This window comes from Myotis brandtii, unplaced genomic scaffold (assembly GCF_000412655.1).
Source record: "Myotis brandtii unplaced genomic scaffold, ASM41265v1 scaffold915, whole genome shotgun sequence".
NCBI classification, from domain to species: Eukaryota; Metazoa; Chordata; class Mammalia; order Chiroptera; family Vespertilionidae; genus Myotis; species Myotis brandtii.
In genome coordinates, this window is record NW_005371769.1 from 371,351 (window position 1) to 391,654 (window position 20,304).

General features: G+C 52.7%; 2 protein-coding genes across 8 annotated transcripts in view; both read right to left on the bottom strand.

Annotated features, from left to right (window-relative positions):
- The window catches only part of DNAJC5 (DnaJ (Hsp40) homolog, subfamily C, member 5), a 32,555-nt gene extending 27,360 nt beyond the window's left edge, over positions 1–5,195 (bottom strand). For both annotated transcript variants that reach the window (XR_001360494.1, XM_014532797.1), the window contains exon 1: positions 5,147–5,195. The gene's annotated coding sequence lies outside the window, so the exon portion shown is untranslated. The remainder of the gene's footprint in view (positions 1–5,146) is intronic.
- Positions 3,883–20,304, bottom strand: part of TPD52L2 (tumor protein D52-like 2) — an 18,525-nt gene continuing 2,103 nt past the window's right edge. Inside the window, exons 2-10 of one of the 6 annotated variants that reach the window (XM_005885536.2) lie at positions 19,630–19,773; positions 17,590–17,735; positions 15,416–15,564; positions 14,477–14,536; positions 10,822–10,923; positions 7,508–7,534; positions 6,338–6,379; positions 5,147–5,195; positions 3,883–4,620 (exon numbers count right to left, since the gene is read on the bottom strand). In XM_005885536.2, the coding sequence (XP_005885598.1) occupies positions 4,525–4,620; positions 5,147–5,195; positions 6,338–6,379; positions 7,508–7,534; positions 10,822–10,923; positions 14,477–14,536; positions 15,416–15,564; positions 17,590–17,735; positions 19,630–19,636 (678 nt within the window). In that variant the 5' untranslated portion in view covers positions 19,637–19,773 and the 3' untranslated portion in view covers positions 3,883–4,524. The remainder of the gene's footprint in view (positions 4,621–5,146; positions 5,196–6,337; positions 6,380–7,507; positions 7,535–10,821; positions 10,924–14,476; positions 14,537–15,415; positions 15,565–17,589; positions 17,736–19,629; positions 19,774–20,304) is intronic. The other 5 variants (XM_014532794.1, XM_014532793.1, XM_005885535.2 and 2 more) reach the window with 5 other exon arrangements.

The following is a 20,304-nucleotide window of genomic DNA, read 5'->3' on the forward strand; positions in this document are numbered from 1 at the left end:
GGTGGGCCGGCAGGTGGTGCGGGGAGCCGCGCAGGGGGGCGGGCCCTGGTCTTGCAGCTGAGTTTGCTCAGCGGTTTACATAAGAGAGAACCGTCATTGTTCTTGTCAAGGAACGGGAGACAATTGGTATGAAATGAGCCTCAGGCCGACACCCCTCCACCCAGCCTCTTGTGACTGACGTTTGCTCATTCTTGGGGCGAAGAGATGGCACTTCCTTCCTTCCTGCTCAGCCATCGAAGTGCCCTTGCCATCGTCCATGAACCACCCACAAACGACGCCCCGAAAGGGCAGAACTCACCTTCCTCCCTGCTCAGCAGGTGCGAGTGGTCCTGTAACACACACCAGGATGTTATATAGAACAGTGAAAATGAAAACCTGCCTACACATACAGTGAAATGAAATAATATAGTGATTAAAAATAGAGAAAAGGCTACATAACAGACAATTCTTGTGATGCTTCCTGAAAGTAAAATGAGCAAGATGCATGATATATAAAAGTACATTACAAATATGTTTATAAACCAACAAGCCAGCTCTGGCCCGGTAGCTCAGTTGGTTACAATGTTGTCCTGATATGCCAAGGTTGCGGGTTTGATCCCTGGTCGGGGCACATATGGGAATCAACCAATTCATGCATAAGTAACTGCAACAAAAATGCCATGTTTCTTTCTCTAAAATCAATTTTTAAAAATATGTTTTTATTCATTTTTAGAAAGAGAGAAAGGAAGAGGGAGAAAAACATCAATGATGAGAATCATTGATCAGCTGCCTCCTGCACACCCCCCACTGGGGATGGGGCCCACAACAGGGGCATGTGCCCTCTCCAGGAATTGAACTGTGACCTCCTGGGTCATAGGTGGACGCTCAACCATTTAGCCACACTGGCCGGGTTCTAAAATCAATTTAAAAAAAAATTTTTTTAAGCATTTTCTCTAAACAAACAAGTCAACCTGTTCAGGAAGGATAACCTGTCAAATGTGGACAGCAGCTACAGTCAGACCCTGTGCTTCACATGCCTTTTATTTTATTTATTTATTTTTTTAAATATATTTTATTGATTTTTTTACAGAGAGGGAGAGGGATAGAGAGTTAGAAACATCGATAAGAGAGAAACATCGATCAGCTGCCTCCCGCACACTCCCCACTGGGGATGTGCCCGCAACCAAGGTATATGCTCTTGACCAGAATCGAACCCGGGACCTTGAGTCCACTGAGCCAAACCAGTCAGGGCTCACATGCCTTTTAATTGGGTGAGTCTGACCCCATTTGTCTCACTCCAGGTTTTGCTACCCTTTAAGACCAGCCCCAGTGGTGCCCTTGGCTCCACCCACCTCACCACTTCTGCCTCCAAACTCTCAAAGCTCATCTCACACAAGTCAGTCATCTAGGAAAACGCCCTGTCTTCCCCAACAAATGAAGTGCAGCTTTAGGACTGGGTCCGCGTGAAATTCACCCTTGCACCCAACAAAAGCAGACTTTAACGCCCAGGTCATTCCCCCCCCGCCCCTCCCCCGTTTTTTATTTTATTTATTTTTGTTATTCCTCAACCCTAGGATATTTTTCCATTGATTTTAGAGTGGCTGGAAGGGAGGGAGGGTGAGAAACATTGATGTGAGACACATCGATTAGTTGCCTCCCGCACCACCCCAACCGGGGCAGGGATTGAGCCTGTGTCCTTGACTGGGAATTAAACCCGAAATCCTTGGGCGAACAGGCCAACGATCTAACCACTGAACAACACCAGCCAGGGCTCCAGGCCATTAAAATATTTAACAAAAACTATGTGAAACCCACTTCCAACATAAATGAATATTGACTGCTGGCAGCCATGTGCTCTCTGCCCTCGGTACCAGCTGTTGTAATGGACTGTCATGCTGGGGATTGTTAGATAATTGGAAGCCACCAACTTTTCCTACTGTTATATCTGGGGCAAGCCTGGCTCTCTGACCCCAAAAGTCTAATGCTTCCAGTAAAGGAGTTCCCTACTGTGAACACCCAAGACATCAGGAATGGGCACAGGCAAAGCAGCGGGCAGCAAGGAATGGAGACTCTCACACATGGGCCTTGGAGGTAGGTGCAGCTGGCACTTAGGGCATAGCAGTAAGGGCACTGTGTGTGGCATCTTTGGAGCAAGAAGGGGAAGGGAATGAGAATACATTGTTTTTACACAAAGAAACACTGGACAAATAAGTAATAATAGTCCCAGAGGCTGGGTGGGAAATGGGCAAGGGAACAGGCAGGTTTCTGAGCATGCCTTGTCACCATTTCATGTCACTTGAGTCCCCATTAGAAGCAGGTCTGCCTTGGCAGCTGTTTGCTAACCAGACATTGCTGTGCCCTCAGCTCCTCTTTGGACTTTGTCATGTACCTGTCATGTGGTTCCAGCTCTAGAGTGGGGTTGCAAGGATAGGTCAACAGCCCGATCTTCCTCAGTGAGCCCCCCACACCTGCCCAAGGGATGCGTGTGGCTGCCTTGCTCAGAACCAGCTGATAACTGCAGCTGCGTGCTTGGGGACCCCAAGCAGCACTCCTCTCAGGCCACCTCCTTCCACGGAGCGAATCCTGGCTGCTTGTTCAACTCCTGCAGCTCAGTCCGGACCCAATGTGTAACGTGGCTAGTTCCCCCTCAGCCTCCACGCCCCTTCCCCAGAGAACCCACAGGTTTATTCTTTATGTTCTCAGGCGCTCAGTTTTCTTCATAGCACAGAAGGTTTGCAATTTGTATCTGAGATCACCTACTTCCTCCCTGCCCGCCCCCTAGGGTGCAGGCCCATGACAACAGGAATGCCTATTAGTTCCTGTGCCACTCTTTCATCACCTTTCTGTATGAAATAAGACATACCACACAAGTTAAAGTTCATTTCCCCCTGAAGGAATGCTTTATTGGCAAATTACCCGTTATTTACTTTATGGAAAAGACAAATCAGTTGTAGCCCTGCCTCCTGCCTCTTACCAGGAGTCTGAGATTCTGATGAAGAAAGAACACTAGGTGGACCACAGTCCCCCAGTGTCTGAGGTGACCAGCAGACACTCAGGTCCCAGAGCACAGTCTACCAAAACGGTCACTGAGCTGCTGGCTTCTCCCCAGGGGGTGCACCCATCACATGCAGGCAGGCCAGGCCTGGGCCACTAAGAACCAGGAAGGCACAAGCTGCCCCTCCAGACACACCCGACACCTGGGGCCCTGGGTGAGGCTGCTGGGGTGTGGCAGCTTCAAAATGGGAAAGGTAGCTGGTAGCTCCTGAGAAAAGGCAACAGCAGAGCCCTGGCCGGTTTGGCTCAGTGGATAGAGCGTCGGCCTGCGGACTGAGGAGTCCCGGGTTCGATTCCGGTCAGGGGCATGTACCTTGGTTGCGGGCGCATCCCCAGTGGGGGGTGTGCAGGAGGCAGCTGATCGATGTTTCTCTCTCATCGATGTTTCTAATTCTCTATCCCTCTCCCTTCCTCTCTGTAAAAAATCAGTAAAATATATTTAAAAAAAAGAAAAGGCAACAGCAGAGGTCCAGCTGACCCACCCCGCCCAGCCCCGCCCTGCAGGGTCCATGCACTTCTTGAGTGTCCTGGCCACGTGAACAGCAAACACAGTTGGAGCCACTGACAATGACGTGCCAGCTGCGCCTGGTCAGGCCTGGCCCATGAGGGCAGTGTGGCAGCACTCCTATCCCCACCCCCTGAGGCCCAGGAGCCTGCTGGCCAGCAGGAGCTGCCAGAGTTGTTGAGGAGAGAAGAGCGAGTTCCATCACTGGGAGGACGCTGCTGAAACGAAACACACCTCTGGCGCAGGCATCCGGCCCCTCGGGTAGATGCAGAATTCTGTGCAGTGTCAGAACCCACTAAAGAACTCTCACTAGTGTATATTAAAACATTATAAACAAATAAGCATAAGGTGATATAAGGCTTGTATATTAGCTCGAGTCCTAACAAATAATCTTGTAACGATGAGGCTAAAGCTGTTTTGCTTAATATTAAATTTTGAAAAATCCACTGCATTTAAAAAATAAAGAATTTGCTTTTGCTAAAGCTAGATCATTAGTGTAAGAATGAGGCAGCTGATAGTTTCTTTTTGGAGGATCTAGGAAATGGACAGTTTTCTTGGTTAGCATTTTGAAATAAAAACTGCGGGTCAGATGGGGCTTCTGGAAGATGCTCCCTTCCGTGGCACAGGGAAGGAGGAGTTTAGAAATACCACTTACTTTACACCTGTCTCTTCCCATGGTTTCAACATTCTGATGAACAAGATTGCCAAAGGGAATGTGGCTCTGTCCCCCCGCCCCGTCCACTTCCTGGCCCCAGGAAGGATGGCACAGTGATTGTTGCATCTACGACTTTAGTGTGAAGCATCTGTACACAAGACTGTTCTCTAAGTCATGCGTGTGCAGGGGCCACGTCTACATGTGATGGCATGACTGTCCTCAAAGCCGCTCCATGTCCTCCCGCAGCTGCTGGTGCTCCCTTGCGCAGTGGCTGTCGTGGTGAGGAGGGCGTGCCTGCACTGGCTCCGCGGCCGGCAAAGCTGCTTCAGGCTTAGAAGGGCGCGTGATCGGGCAGGGGCTTGTCGCCACTCTCAGTCGGGGAGGGAAAGCTGTCACTGCCATTCTCTCTGCCACCCACCACCTTAGACTACAGACGGGAAAAGACCAGAAGGGAAAACCTGAGACAGAGCCCACAGCACCAGGCAGCCCCTGGAACTTATGGTGTTCAATTCTCTACACAAGTTCACAAACCATGAACACGGATTAGCAAGAGAGAACACACCACTGACACGGCAACAAGCTGGGCGCATCTCCAGAGAACGCTGCAGAGTGACAGGAACCCATCCCAAAAGCAGCACACCAACAGTCCCACTTATGACTTTCTTGGATCACAAAATTACAGAAACAGAGAAGAGATCAGTGGATGCCAGGCAGGGCAGGCGGAGGGCAGGCACCGTGAAGGGTCTGTGGGAAGAGACCGCTCTCTACCCTGAGGTGCCCATGTCACATCCTGGCTGTGACACCGCAGTGTTAGTTCTGGGGAAAGTATGAAAGGAACAGGGCCTCAGTGTTAGCTCCCACAACTGCCAACTGCCTGGGAGTCTACAACGATTAAGTCAGTCTACCTGACAAGTCACACCCCATCAAGAGAAGCAAACGACCCAGGTAGTTACCTTTATGGTCCCAACTCGGTCTTCAAGCGACTTGAAGGTGGCAGAATTCCTTCAAAGAGAGAGGGAGCAGAAGTCAGTATGAGGAGCCCACAGCTGTGTTGCATCCTGAACTTGAAGGGCCTCAGGATTAGGGTTGTCCTCCAGAAAGACCCCTGAGTACATCCTGAGGTCTCACTGCAAAGACATGACCCGACAGAAGAAGGGGAGGGGCACCCCCTGCAGAGAACCCAGCCAAGGTCACTCCAGAGGTGGCACCAGGTCAGAACCAGGTCAGCCACACTCGCCAGCCACAGGGACAGAGACCTGAATGCCACCAGCTGGTGAGACCCAGACTTGACATGGGTGAGCTGCAGACCCCTGGGCAGCGGGTGAACATGGGGCCCGTTTCTGCTCCACCCTACTGGTAAATGCACCTGTGCTGGGGTTTCACACTCATCTCTCTTAGAACGAAGCCAGAAAAAAAACCCAAGGCATTCTGGGACAAGAGGGTGGTAAGGAGACTAGAGGAGCAAGCAAGCTGGCCTGGTCCGACCCAGCTCCCCTCACTGCTCAGAGCCACCTGCCCCTGGGCTCTGCAGACCACCCGCCCATCAAGGACTCCCAGACAGCTCTGTGGTGTGGCAGCTGCAAGTCTTGTAACAAGGATGGGGCTCCGCTGAGAGCCAAAGCTGCACTGCAGAGCAAGCAGGAGAAAACTGGCCACAAAGCAGATAAAAAGTCTCCATAAAAGACGTGGAGAGTCCTAGCTGGTTTGGCTCATTGGATAGAGTGTTGGCCTGCAGACTGAAGGGTCCCTTGGCTTGATTCCAGTCAAGGGCACATTCCCAGGTTGTGGGCTTGACCCCTAGTAGGGAGCGTGCCAGGAGGCAGCTGATCCATGATTCTCTCTCATCATTTATGTTTCTATCTCTCTTCCTTCTTCCCTGAAAAAAAAAAAAAAAAAAAAAGACTTGGAAACACCTGCAGTCTCTTGGATGCCAGATAGGTGTGGGAGCCTCTCTGCCCTTCCCTAGCCCAACCCTGCAGGCAGTCCTGGAAAGTTCCAGACGGAGCCCCATTTGGCATACCCCCACTAGTTCTTTGGCCTCGGAGGGGTCTTTCCTAACCCTAATCCGTTTAGAGGTCTGGGAAGCCGCCTGCTCCCCACGTCCCCACCCGGCTCTGGGAGCTCCGGGCATGAGCACACATTACCTCATGGCGGGCATACTTATTGAGTGGCGGATGGAGTAGCTGCTGCTTGGAAGCATGGCAAAAGCAGAGAAGGAAACAAGAGTTAAGGTGAGGACAGAACAGCGCTCACAGGTTCCTCAGCCCAGATCACGGAGAAACCCAACTTTGCAACAGGGTGGCAGGACCCCTCCCCCAGCACAATCGGAACGAGCACGAAGCCTTGTAAGGCCCCGCACCAGGAGGAAAACTGGACCCATAGCTCCTCTCCCCCCTCCAAAGTCACCCCTGAGGGGCGACGCTGCTGATGGAGACCTCAGCCTGGGGCATCAGAAAAGCTCTGGTACAAACGGGTGTCAGATGTCCTTACTTGACTTCACAGCAAGTTAAAAGACTTTAGAAAAGAGAAACAACCAAGTCCAAGTGCTTCAAGTAAAAAGCACTTAAAATCACAGATAGTTCTGAATTTGGGGTCCAGAAGAGTGTGTGACTTCAGAGTGCTGGTGGCACCTAGAGCGATGTCGAAAACACTGAACTGGGCTTAGTGTTGCGCTGGTGCAGAGAGAGCTCTCGAGTCATAAACGAGGGAAACTCGCCCGGTCGGCGTGGCTCTGTGGTTGAGCATCAACCCATGAACCAAGAGGCCAGTGGTTCAATTCCCACCCAGCAGGCACAGGCCCAGGTTGCAAGCTCGATCCCCAGTAGGGGGCATGCAGGAGGAGCTGATGGATGGTTCTCTCTCATCATTGATGTTTCTCTCTCCCTTCCTCTCTCTGATATTTCTAAACAAACACACAAGGGAAACAGGATGCAGAAAGCACGACAGCCCCAGGTCAGCACAACCCTCCCACGTGAACAGGACTAAAATGGGGGGAGGGGGGGCTGGGGGAGGGACAACAATGACGCACAAAGGACTCAGACGGACACACTCCATGGGGTGGTTGGAGTAGGCCAGCAACAGTGCCCAGATATGAACACGTCTTTGTTGGGGAGGCGTCCCTGCACCAACCATATGGCCAGTGATGACCCTCAGGGACCACAGCTCGAGAAGCCTCACTGTGCTGGACAGGGGCCGCACTGGGCAGTTCCCGGCCCCTCGCCACCTTCGTCCAGCACAGCCTCCCACAGGCTGACAGAGCCCACTTGCCCTGAAGCAGAGAAGCTGTGCACAGGCGTGTCTAGCGTCAGTCTTACCTAAAGGACTGTGAGAAAGGACGCGCCCTGACAGATGGCAGCAGGAAGAAAGAAGAAACGAATGTTAGGAAGGGAGGTCAATGCCCACCCCACCCTCTACTCAGCTCTAGAGCCCCCTCTGGCCTGGACACCCACCAGCAGGGCAGACAGGCGCCCGCCCACCTCCAGGCTCCCGAGCCCCGGCTCCAGGAGGCTGCTGCTCTCTCACGCACACGCTGCAAACTGCCCAGCCCATGGCTCTGCCTTCCTGGATGCGATCACATACAAGGGACCCATGTGCCTGTACCCATTTAGAGGCTGGAAGGAAAAAGCCCCAAGGAGTGGAGCAGTGCAAATGTGTGAGATAACCCCGCTGGGTTCCGCCACCTGGAGCCGAGCCCGCTGTGCTCGGCTGACACGCTGCACACGCACAAACCAGCACACACGGCAACAGGCCTTGGGCACCCGCAGGCTGCGTCCTCCGCACTCTGGGTCCATCACCATGGATAACGGAAGCCTGAGCAGGGTCAGAAATGAGCAGGGCCCACAGATGGGGCACAGGAAGGACATGGCCGCCGCCTCCACTCTGGAGGCTGCCCCAACATGGAAGTCGTTTTGGAAGCAACACATGTGCAGTCACAGGGCCTGATGTGTCCCTACCACTCGGTGGGCAGCAGGGCCAGCTCCCCTCTGTGGGTGGAGAGCTAGTGTCAGAAAAGGTGGAGACCTGACCCCTGACCTAAATCCAGTCCCCTTTCCCACCCCCACACCTCACACCCCAGGGCATGCAAAGGTGTCTCAGGCCCCGCCAGGCGCACTGTGGACTCCAGCACAGGGCAGCTTCCTGGGGGACCTGGCTCCGAACATCTCAATGCATTGGCCCGTGAGGGATCACCTAGCCCCAAACTCATGGTGCAAACCTCTGAAGCTGACTTTCATTCAAGAAGTGGTGAACTTACAACCTCAAACTCTAAACTGGGGAAGTTAATGGGCCTCAGCCTCAACCACCTGAGACCACATAGGGAGACAACAGGGACACATCAAAAACCCTGAGGGTCAGCGCTACAGCACCATGGAACACAGGGTGAGACACACCAGCAAACAGGTCAGTCCCTCCAGGCACCTTAAACTCAACCTGGCTGCCCCCCGCCGGCCTAGGCACACACAGCGCATGTTCAGACTGCACAGATGGCAGGTACAGTGAAGGAGGCCACGCGCAGAGCCATCCGGTGTCACTGAGACAAGAAACCTGCTCACTGCTGGCCATGCCACAAGTTAGCGGCAAATCCCCGTTCTCTGAGCAGACAAAGCACTGTCCATGGAAGCAGCCCTGCCCTCCCCACCGATGCTCCCCCAGGACGCCCTGAACACACTCACAGGGAGAGGAGAGGAGCACAAGCCAGCGGAGGCGCACGCAGGCAGCAGAGCCTACTCTCCCTCAATGCTGTGACCACACCCGCAGGCGAGGAAAGAACGGACAGACCTGCCCCCGCCGCTCTTTCCAGGGCTGGGAGGGCCCGCCCCTCGGCAGGCCCTGGGGGTGCGGCCAGACCACCAGGGGCATGAACATTCCATCACCGGGCTCACCACAGCACGGCTCAGGTGGCCAAAGCAGGCATCCCAGAATGCAGCAGTGCCGGCGTCCCACCTCATCTCAAACGGGTCTCCCTACAGAAACATACCCAGTCAAGTACTAGCAGCTCAGTGTGAAGCCTATGGGAGCAATCACCACAGACCCTCCTTGCTGACAGCGGAGCCGAAGCGGGGGAGTCCTCCTGAGCCCAAATCACAGCCACGGTGGGCAAGGCATGCATTATAGGGCATCATCCCACAGGGAGCCCCACTACCTAGGAAGCAGCCAGAACCCCAGCATGGGAAGGCGCAGTCCTCAGGCACAGGAGAAACACACAGACTGCCTACAGTTATTTAGCTTCTCCAGAAGTTTGACATTTTGCAAAATTAAGTTGGGGAAGGGCTATTATATCAAACAAACAGAAATAAAAGGTGAGCAGGGCTCTGGCTGGTGTGGCTCAGTGGATAGAATGTCAGCCTGATGCCCAAGGGTTGCAGGTTTGATTCCTGATCAAAGGCACATACCTGGGTTGCAGGTTCAATCCCCGGCCCTGCAGTTGGGGTGTGTGTGGGAGGCAACCAATCAATGTGTCTCTTTCACATCAATGTTTCTCTCTTTCTCTCCCTCCCACTCTCTCTAAAAACCAATGGGGAAAAAACATCCTGGGGTGAGGACTAACAAAAACAAACAAGAAAAGTGAGCAGGGCTCTGGCATAAGCTGTCCTCTGCTGGGCTGGGGGGGTCCCAGGGTTATTAGAATCTGTCTTCACCTCTTGCTAACTGGCAACTGCCAGGCCTGTGAGCCGGGGAAATGGCTAACCCAAGCAGGTAGAGGTGAGGGTCAGAGTGTGGTGGACCGCCAACGCCACACTCAATACACCAAACCCATGGGCAACAACACCCAGTGATTCTCTCAGGATGGGATGGGGGCTACAGGGAGGCATTCCCTGAAATGAAAAAGTGAGGGGCCCGGTCCCAAGTGTGGGGTCAGACCAAGAGCACTGGCGATGACACCCACTTCCCCTCATGATTCAGTGATGTGTATCTTGTCCTAATAACTCCTAGTGAGAGGCCTTGTCAAGGGCACAGCAGAGGCAGTCGAGCCAGAATTCACACCCTGGCCTCTGGCTCCTAGGGCCAGATCAGGAGGCAGAGGGAACAGCCAGCAGGCTGGGGGCGGGTGCTCCCCGGTAGTCACCAAGTGCCCGAGCCACTCTGCACTCCCTGGCCCCCAGGTCCTATACAAGAAGCACCTTTGGTGGCTATGAGGGTCTGGTCAGCCTCAAGAGAACATTCTGTTGGGGCCCTGGCCTGTGGCCACACCATCTGAGACCTGGGCACACACTCTGAGGAGACACCGAGCTTGTCCTGGACATGTCCTGGCGCCCACCCAGGTGCTGACCTCTAGGCTGTACTCATTCTCTCTCCATGGAACTTTAAAGAGAAGCACCAGCCTTCACCCGACCCCAAGCATCAGAAGTTAGCCAACGGCACAGTGACCACCTCCCGTGAGCAATACAAAACGGCAAAGAGGCAGCCAACGGGAGCAGACACACGCTGCAAGCGAAGGTCCATGAACCGACTGGTTGGGGGCTGGCGTGGCCACACCTGTGGTAGCTGAGCGGCCGCTGAGGTATGTGCACCTGAGCCCTGGGGCTCAGCAGGCTCCCCACAGAACCTCTAAGAGATCTAAAATCCCAAAAACCTCAGCTGACCAGTCCAGGCCTCAGGGTGGAGAGACTGGGGCAGAGGGGTCTCTTACCTCATGTCCCCGAGCTTCCTGCTGATGGCAGAGCCCACAGTGGACAGGGCAGCTGAAGTCTTCTGTCCCGCCTGAGAGAGAGTCTCCTGAGTCCTCTTGTAGCTGGAGGAAGAAGCACAGTTACCCAACCAAACACAAGGGGCAGCCACCACCCTCGAACCTGACAGCATCTTTGCCTGGAGCTGCCACCCACACCAAGACCTGCCTCAGGGTTCAGCAAGACTGGCAACCAAGGCGAAGAAGCACTTATGGCAGGCGGGAGAGCAACCCCCCACAGCACGGCCGGTGGAGGAATGGCTCGAGAGCTTCTTTGGGGCACAACTCATAGTGCCTGCCCAAGCACCCCCAACCCAAGGCTCACCTAAGGAAGTGCTTTCATTTCAAAAGAGTTAATAGATTATCTGCAAGAAACAGACTTCTGCACCAGAACCACGGGCACTCAGAAAAGCCCAGGTGCAAGGGGACGAAGGACACACAACTTCTTTACAAATTCAGAAGACAGCCTCAGCCCAGCCTTTCCCGGAACAGCAAATGCGGAGGACAATGTCACCACCCTGGGCTGTGCTGAAGCAAACAGTCTCAAGCAGGGGATTTAAAGAAGAGCCTGGCCTGGATGGTTTGGCTCAATGGATAGAGCCTGTGGACTGAAGGGTACCGGGTTCAACTCTGCTCAGAGCACATGCCCAGGTTGCAGGCTCAATCCCCAGTGTGGGGCGTGCAGGAGGCAGTCAACCCATGATTCTTTCCCATCTTTGATGTTTCTCTCTTTCTCACCCTCTCCCTTCCTCTCTGAAATCAATAAAAATATTTTAAAAAAATAAAAAATCCTATATAATAAAAGCCTAATGTGCAAACTGTCCCCTCGGGCAGTCATTTGACGGCTTGCTATGACGTGCACTAACCACCAGGGGGGCAGCACGGAACATGGCGAGCATCGGCGACGTGGTGTTGGCAGTGGAGGCGCTGCTGGCCCTATGGGTCCTGACAAGAGCAGGACCACAGCGGGACGGTGGGGCAGGTGAGGGGGCAGCGCCAGGCCAAAGCGGGGTGCCAGGAATGGCTGCGGGGCTGCGAGGCTGGGGGCGCGAGCTGGAGCCCGATCTCTGCAGGCCACACCGAGGGACCTCACCAGTGCACGAATTCATGTACTGGGCCTCTAGTAAAAAATAAAGAGCCTTACAGAATCTCTATTTGTGCTCATGAGGCCAAGCTGGGAAAGTGAAGCCCAAGAAAAAAGCGTGGGCCTGCGCCTTGAGTCCTTGGTGACGAAGAGGGCATCCTGTGGGCGACTCCAAGGGCACCATCCCATCAGAGACCAATGGGACAGGCCTGGGGGCAGAGCCAGAGTCTGTATCCAGGGAAGTCAGCCCCCACCATGTTTGCACGCTAGTCTATGCAGCCTGGCTAGCACCACTTTGGGAATCACTTCCACCTTTTAGGAAAACATGGTGTAGAGTCCCGAAAAATACCAGCCTCCTCTGGGGCACCTGCTAGGGGCACCTTCCCTTGGAGGCTACCCCACCCCCAACAAGGGTGGGCAGGTAGTTCAGGTCTGGCTGGCCAGAGATCCCCGCTCCTGGCCACAGCAAGAGTCTGAGGAGACCCACAGTGGGCCGCCTTGTTGCTGGGAGCCCCTCACACCAAAGAGGAGGAGCTGAGAACAAAGCCACTGGGGGAGAATGGAAGGTCCCCAGCGCTCCGCGGGAGCCCTGGTTGGTGGGCCTGGACAGGGGCTTCTCGACAGGCAAGACCTCCCCACCCTTAGACTGACAGCCTTTAGCTGTGCTTTCTGTCACCTGCAACCAAAAAACTCAATATAGTGACAATACTGAGTTAACTTGTGACTACGGAATTCACCTGGTGCCCTCTCAGTACGGTGTCAGCTAAGATCTACGTATAAGAAGAATCCAATGGCCCAGCCGGCTCGACTCAGTGGTTGAGAGTCGACCTATGAACCAGGAGGTCACGGTTTGATTCCTGGTCGGGGCATATTCCTGGGTTGCAGGCTCGATCCCCAGTGTGGGGCATGCAGAAGGCAGCCGATCAATGATTCTCTCTCATCAATGATGTTTCTCTCTCTCTCTCTTCCTTCCTCTCTGAAGTCAATAAAAAAAAATATTTTTATAGAAGGGCCCGGCAGGCATGGCTCAGGAGATCACGGTTCAATTCCCAGTCAGGGCACATGGGTGCAGGAGGCAGCCAATTAATGATTCTCTCTTATCATTGATGTTTCTATCTCTCCCTCTCTCTTCCTCTCTGAAATCAATAAAAATGTTAAAAAAAGGGGGAAAAGCAGGGGGGTGGGCGGGGGAGTTGGCTGACAGAAGATCAGTAGCACCTAAACTGCTTCCTTCCAGCACGGTTCCATGAGCAGGACTTGCAGACCCACAGTTGGGGAGACGGGCTCACCCCAATGCGCTTGCCCTCAGACACTGGGCCAGCTGTCTCGCAATGACACCCTGGGGGCTCTGGCCAAGCACCCCTGGGCTCCTTCCCCCAGAGACGGCCACCCCACCCCGGGCCTTGTGGCCTTCCTCCTGGGCAGTCACTGCAGAAATGCCTTCAGCCTGGAAGCATCTGACAACTTTCCCAGCAGAACTAGTGCGAAACTCCAGGGGCACGGCCACTGCCTGGTGAAATGCATGAAAAGGCCATGCTGCTGGCCACACATGTCCACACCCAGAGCCACGGGCTCCTCTCCCGGGAGTGAGAGTTGTAGTTATTGGAAACAGTGTGTTGGCTGGTTTTACAGAGCAGCACCGAAGTCTCCAAAGGCTATTTCCTGATAAAGTCTGCATTGCGAATGGTCTGGCGACAGCCACTGAATCACCGAATACTGCCACGCTGCTACAACACCTACCTCCACAACCAGCTGTCTACCAAACTGCACAAACAGCAGAAAACAGGCACAGTCAGAGTCCCCTGAGCACACCAGGCTGCAGAGGCTCCATGTGTAGCTACCCAACCTGGGGTCCCAGGTACCCCAGGAGAGGCTGGGTAGCAACTGTTTTCTTTCAGCCCAACACGAACGGGCTTTCTGCTGGCAACCATGACAGTACTTCCTTCTGAACAAGACAGAATATCAGAGAACGACCATTCCTAAACACTGCCCACTTGGCTTAAAGAGCTATGATCTGATGAAGTTCTACTATCTCGTTGAAGGATCTCAGCTAGAACATCACCGTGGTTCTCAACCAGAGCTCTGCTCTGTATTCTGCACTGTTCGTTCTGTGTGGCTGACAGCTTGGTGCCTACACCAACCCTGACTTGAAGAACACCTACGTACTAGGGAAGCTCCACAGACCCCAGCAGCTGGAGCCAGGTCTGCAGAAGGACGGACAAAAACAAAGAGCCCCCATCCACGTGGTGCAGACGGCACCCGGCCACGCGCCCACCGGAACGCTGAGGGGTCTCTGAGGGAGAGGCGGCCGCCAGCCCGGGGCTCTTCTTCAAGGGACGGTGCAGGCAGAGGAGTTCTGTGGGGTCTGGTGGCCACGAGAGTGAGGGTCGTTCCATTCGTGTTTAAGAGGGGAAAAACGATACGAAATAGCCAGGAAACACAACTAGGTGTGTGCCCAGCGCACACAGCCTGCTTGCCCCTGAAAGGTGTGTTGGGAGGAGAGGGGAGGGAGGTGCTGACGGCAAAGGCACTCACAGGTCCGACTGGGTCATTCTCTCATTCCACTCTCCAAGTTTCTCAGAAGTTTTCACATAGCTAAAAACAGAAAGTCTATGGTGAATTGTTTAGAAAAACTTTCAACTCAGGTTTCAAACTGCAAGTGAAATTCCGGGGCCAATGGAGAACTGACTGGCAGGAGCACAGAACGTCTGCGACCAGAGGACAGGGCCGCTTCTGCTTAGCACCCTGCTGTGCCGCCCCGGTGGGGGCAGGGGAGGCGACAGAACAAACCAGTTCTTTCCCATCAGGCCGAGGGTCATTCAATGTTACGATGGCTCTTGGGGAACACTGCTGTGAGGGCAGGAAGGGCAGCCTGTGGCCCCAAAACACTTGTGGCAGTCACCCTTTGAGGTTCAGAAGCTATGCTTTCCTAAGACAGAAACGGGGTTTTTCCAGATGAGATTTATGAAGTGACTCTGCCTGTGGGGACAGGCCTTTCAGACAGTGGGAGACACTCCTCACCCCCACCTTGGAGGAGACATTTCAGAGGAGCCACGTAGCTGCCCTGCCCAAGGTCAGAGCGGAAAGTTTGTGACCACACCCTTCATGAGGAGTCACGTCCACTCGAGCAGACGCTCAGCCCTGGGGACCACAGCAAAGTCAGTTTCATCAAGGACCTCATTAGTGTGCTCTCAAATTTGGACCCGAAACATATTCTTGTCGATTTCCACTTGGACAACCAGCTGTGTGTCCATCCACCTTTTACAAAACATCTGACTGAGCGGAAGTGGGAGGACAATTGCTAGGTCAAGGTGGCAAGGCCCCTGGCTGGCTGCTTCCAAACAGGCACATGTGGTCCCCATTCCTGGGAGGCACCTCGTCCTCAAGAACTAACACCCCGTCGACAGGACAGAGGCACCACGCTGTGCTCGCTCTCCAACCACCAGGGCGCCCTGCCGCAGAGCAGGCACCTACGCGCTCGAGACCTGCACGTCGCGCCAGCTCCTGGACAGGCTCTGCCTCAGGCCCTCCGAAGCAGAGGGGCCCAGCTTCCTCCTCAGCTCTCCGCAGCGCCTCTCCTTGGCCGCCAGGACCTGGCGCAGGGTGACAATTTCCTCTTCTACCTGCATAAGCACGAAGTTGACATGATTAGCTATAGTACCACAGGAAGTGACTGACATCCTCATACAATGCGATGTGAGGTTCCTCAGTTATCTAAGAACTGTCCCCTTACAGAAACATACATCTCAGAAACAGCGTCGATAGCAGACGTCTGTTTTTATCTGGTACCAACACAACTTCTTCTGCAGAACTGTCTCACCCCCAAGCCGAGTGGCTCTGCTGGGGCTGCCGATCACCATGCTGACCGGGGGGAGACTGAGCAAGGCCTTCCAGAGCTCTGCCCCGGGCTGGGCACAGGGTCAGAGGAGGGAGGCCCTCTTTCCTCTGGGCCTTGCCTCTGGGCTTGGACAGCAGAAGCTGGAACATCTGGCAGCCAGCCCCATCTACGGGGGCGGGGGGGGGGGGGGGGGGGGGGGGGGGGGGGGGGTTCCTTATGCAGCAGGAAGGAAGCAGAGCAGACAGATGGCCAGAAACCCAGGTGACATGAACCGGCCCCATCACAATATCTGTGCTCCTGAGGTCAGCTCCAGGCTTTGGCAAAAGCCAGTTACACAAGCCAAAAGTAAATTCGCCTTTGTGTTTAAGGTAATTTGAGTTGAGTAACAGAGAACCCTGAACCTCCTCAGGTCTTAAAAAAAAAAAAGCCCTGGCCAGTGTGGCTCGGTTGGGCGTCGTCCCATCCACTGAGAGGCTGCTGGTTCAATTCCCAGTCAGGGCACATGCCCAGATTGTGGGCTTGATCCCCAGTGGGGGTCATGCAGGAGGCAGCCGATCAATGTTGTGCTCTCACATCGATGTTTCTCTTTGTCTCTCACTCTCCCTTCCTCTCTCTAAACATTCAATAAAAGTATTTTCTAAAAAAAGAAAGAATAAGTGACACGAGAAGGAAGCATCCATTAGAACCTTACTAGAGTTCTCAGCACTTCCAGCTCCTATATGAACAGCTATTCTAAAAAAGCCCCTTTCTTTAAAAAGTGCTTGTTTGGATTAAGGCACTAAAAACAGTGTAGAGCCCTGAATATCCCTATATTCTGCTTTAGAAAATAGTTGAAACAAGAAATAATTTACAAACACAGTATCATCTAAGGCCAAACGATTACCAGTCACTCAGTCAGGTACAACCAGTGACCAGAAGACTCCACTCCTGGTGTAATGACTGACAGGGCTCTAGGGCATATGGTCACGTTGTCCTGGGAACATGCAAGTTGAAGGTTTTAAGTGACACAAGAGTGACTCCACTCTGCGATCCAACTCTGAACAAGACCTGGTGGCTTTAGTCTCAATGCCAACATATTTGAAGTAAAATACAAAGCAGACATGTCCTTGGACTTCTTACTGCTTCTCTCTTCATCGCTGTTCAATTCAGAAACAGCCACATGCTTTCCTGTGATCTGAAACCTGGTCCTGGGGCCGAGATTGGTCTGTACAACTAGCTCTGTTCAGACCTAGGACTGGGCCTGGGATGTATTAAGATGGGGCTTGTCTCTGGAGACATAGCAGAGGCCTGTGACAAATACGGTCAGATATTAACAAGACCATCTCCCCAGACTCTGGAATATCCACTGAGCCACACTGCCAGGCTCTGCACCACACAGTGGAAAGAAACCCTCTTGTTAGTTGGTATAAAAATTAAACTCAGAGGCTTCTGTTCTTAACTCCGATTTTCTCTTAAGGGACTCTCACTTTAAAAAGGTCACATTAAGTACTTTTTACAAAAAGGTGTTTTTGAAAGAGAAATTAAGATCCAGGGGCAATAAGATGGTGGGGTCTTGAAAATGTCAGGTGTTAACTCCAACAGAGAAACTCCCCGTGGGTGGTGTGCTCAGAGCAGCTGCCCCTGTGTGGACATTCTCCCCCTGGAGCACCCATGAGGGGCTGGGTACATACAAGCCGGGGCCCCAAAGAGCAGTGTCTGTGGGGCCTCAGGATAACCCCATTTCTCCAGGGCACAGCCAGCACTCTGCCCTCATTAGCCTAAGAGGGCCTCGACTCATGGTACCACAGGCCAGCCAGCCAAGACACAGAACCTTCATGAGCTCGGCCCTCAACTCCTCCTCCTCAGCTTCCGTCAGACCCTCGACAGCAGGAGTCTGGGCAGCCACTGCCGTGTCAACAGGGACATCCGTCATGGAGTCGGACAACAGACCTTTGTTAGGAGAATTCAGGTTGATATCTGCCAGAGACAAAACAAGGCCAGAAAGTGCCAAGTAAGAAGTTATGGAGAAGTCCACGGGACAGAGGAGAAAGAAAGGGTGAAAGGACAGGCGGCGGGGGAGGACTGGACACTAACAATGCCTCTTCTCTGAAAGGTTTTGTGAAGATGGTTTGGTCCATCTGCCTGAGGGCAGCCACACCCCAGACCACCCCAGATGCTGCTTCAGGGCCTGGAAGTGCTGGGGCAAGGCAGCCATACCCTTCCTCTGCTTCCCCTGCGAGAACACTATCTCCAAAGCAGAGCACTTTGCTGTAAGGCAGCCCAATCTAACAGATCTGCCATTTTTAGAGGAAAAGAACACAATACGGCTGTAAACACAAGCACCCCTTTCCAAGCAACTGACCTGCCAGAGCCCATGCTACAATTACATACAAGGAGCACATGTCAGTTGTCTAGCCCTGCAGGGAGTCGGCAGCACAGAAATGCCCTTCGTTCACACTGGACCTCACCCCTCAGCAAGGACCCATAGCATGCCTCCACACTCCTCCGCTACACCCAGATCAGGTTCAAATTTCTGCAGCCACTATTTTTTCTTATTAAGTGCATCTTCCTGTCTGCACTGAAGTTTACAAGATATCACACAAGGAAAAGGAGATCTACTTTAGTTCTTTCCTACTCTGACCACATGATTGTCATTTAGTACTTTTATACCATCAGCACTGAGAACATCTTCCCTTTGAACACCACACTGTGAAGAAACAGCCTTTGTTTGGTGTCTTACACCTTTAAGAGTAAAAGAGCCCGACCTGCATGGCTCAGTAGTTGAGTGTCAACCTATGAACTAGGAGGTCATGGTTCAATTCCAGGTCCGGGCACACGCCCAGGTTGCGGGCTTGATCCCGTGTGGGGTGTGTAGGAGGCAGCCGATTGATAATTCTCTCATCATTGAGGTTTCTATCTCTCTCTCCCTTCCTCTCTAAAATCAATAAAAATATTTTAGCCCTAGCCAGTTTGACTTAGTGGATAGAGTGTTTGTTGGCCTGAGAACTGAAGGTCCCAGGTTCAATTCTGGTCAAGAGCACACGCCCAGGTTGTGGGCTCCATCCTCAGTAAAGGGCATGCAGGAGGCAGCCGATCAGTGATTCTCTCTCATCATTGATGTTTCTCTCTTTCTCTCCCTCTCCCTTCCTCTCTGAAATCAATTAAAAAATATTTTTAAAATATTTTAAAAAACAAGAATAACAAAATAAAAGTAAACGAAATTGCTTGGCTTGCATGACTCAGCATCAACCTATGAACCAGAAGGTCATGGTTCAATTCCCAGTCAGGGCACATGCCTGGGTTGCAGGCTCGATCTCCAGTAGGCGGTGTGCAGGAGGCAGCCAATGGATGATGTTCCTCTCCCACTGATGTTTCTATCTCTATATCCCTTCCATTCTCTCTAAAAATCAATAAAAACGTATAAATATTTTTAAAAAGCATGAAGTTTAGAGAGAAGTAAAAGTGTTTGTCTACTGTAGAAATGCCAGAGTCTGCTAAAATTAGATGGAATGCACTTAAAATCAAAGATGCTCCACTTAGCCAGCTGTCCTGTTCCCTTCACATGCCCACCCACACAGCTCCAGCTGGGCTCTTCCTTGGTACTCAATAGATATTTACAAAACAAAGCATATCCACTTTTAAATCAACAGATTCTGAATTTTAACTGGTATCAACCTACATAATTTTACTTCATCATTGTATCCACTATACTGAAGCTACTCAAATTCAGTAAATGCCTTAAAATTTCCAAAATTTTTCTCTTCTATTAAAAAAAAAAAATGAACGCCCTTGGACAGTTTCTGGCAATAAAGCTAAAATTTGATCCCATGGAAGTCAATCCCCCATCCCAAGGTAGAAACTGGGCACTCACCGAACATGCCAGCACAGAGAATAAGCTTGGGGCTGGAGCCACAGGGGGTGGGGGGTCCTTCACCCTAGGCGAGCCCCAGCTTTCTAAGCCTGCATAACCCTCTGCAGATGGGAGCAATGCAAGCACCAATCTCAAAGGGCTACTCTGAAAACGGAAAAAGATCATTTGAGAAGCAGGCTTAGTATGGTGTTTGGCCCATAGTAGGTGTTCAGTGAATGCCTGTCATTCTCATGATCAGAACCCAGTGCTTGTGATGCTTAACTTCTGACGCTCAACTATTTTGTAAATAGACGTCATAAGTAGGAAAACCTACAGAACAGTATCAGAATCCAGAAATCGTAATGTCTAATTCGTATGCTGATAAGGTCAACCAGTAGAAGAGCACCCTGCAATTATCCAGCGTAGTTAGTTATGTAAACAGAAATGGAGCATCCCCTCGCTAGAGAATCGTAATGGGAGACCAACTGGTTACCGCCTTCTCAAGATTTAACCTCCAGCGGCCATCTCAAGCTGGTCTGGGGGGGTCTGTCTGGAAACAGGTCAGGTAAACTGGGGTGCCCTGACTCGCTGCACCGCCCTCCCCGCACCACCTCTAGGTAGGCTGGGCTCCGAGAGCGTGGTCGCCCAAGGGGCGCTGCGCCGAAGGCCAGGACGGTGTCCCCTCCCCTCCCCTCC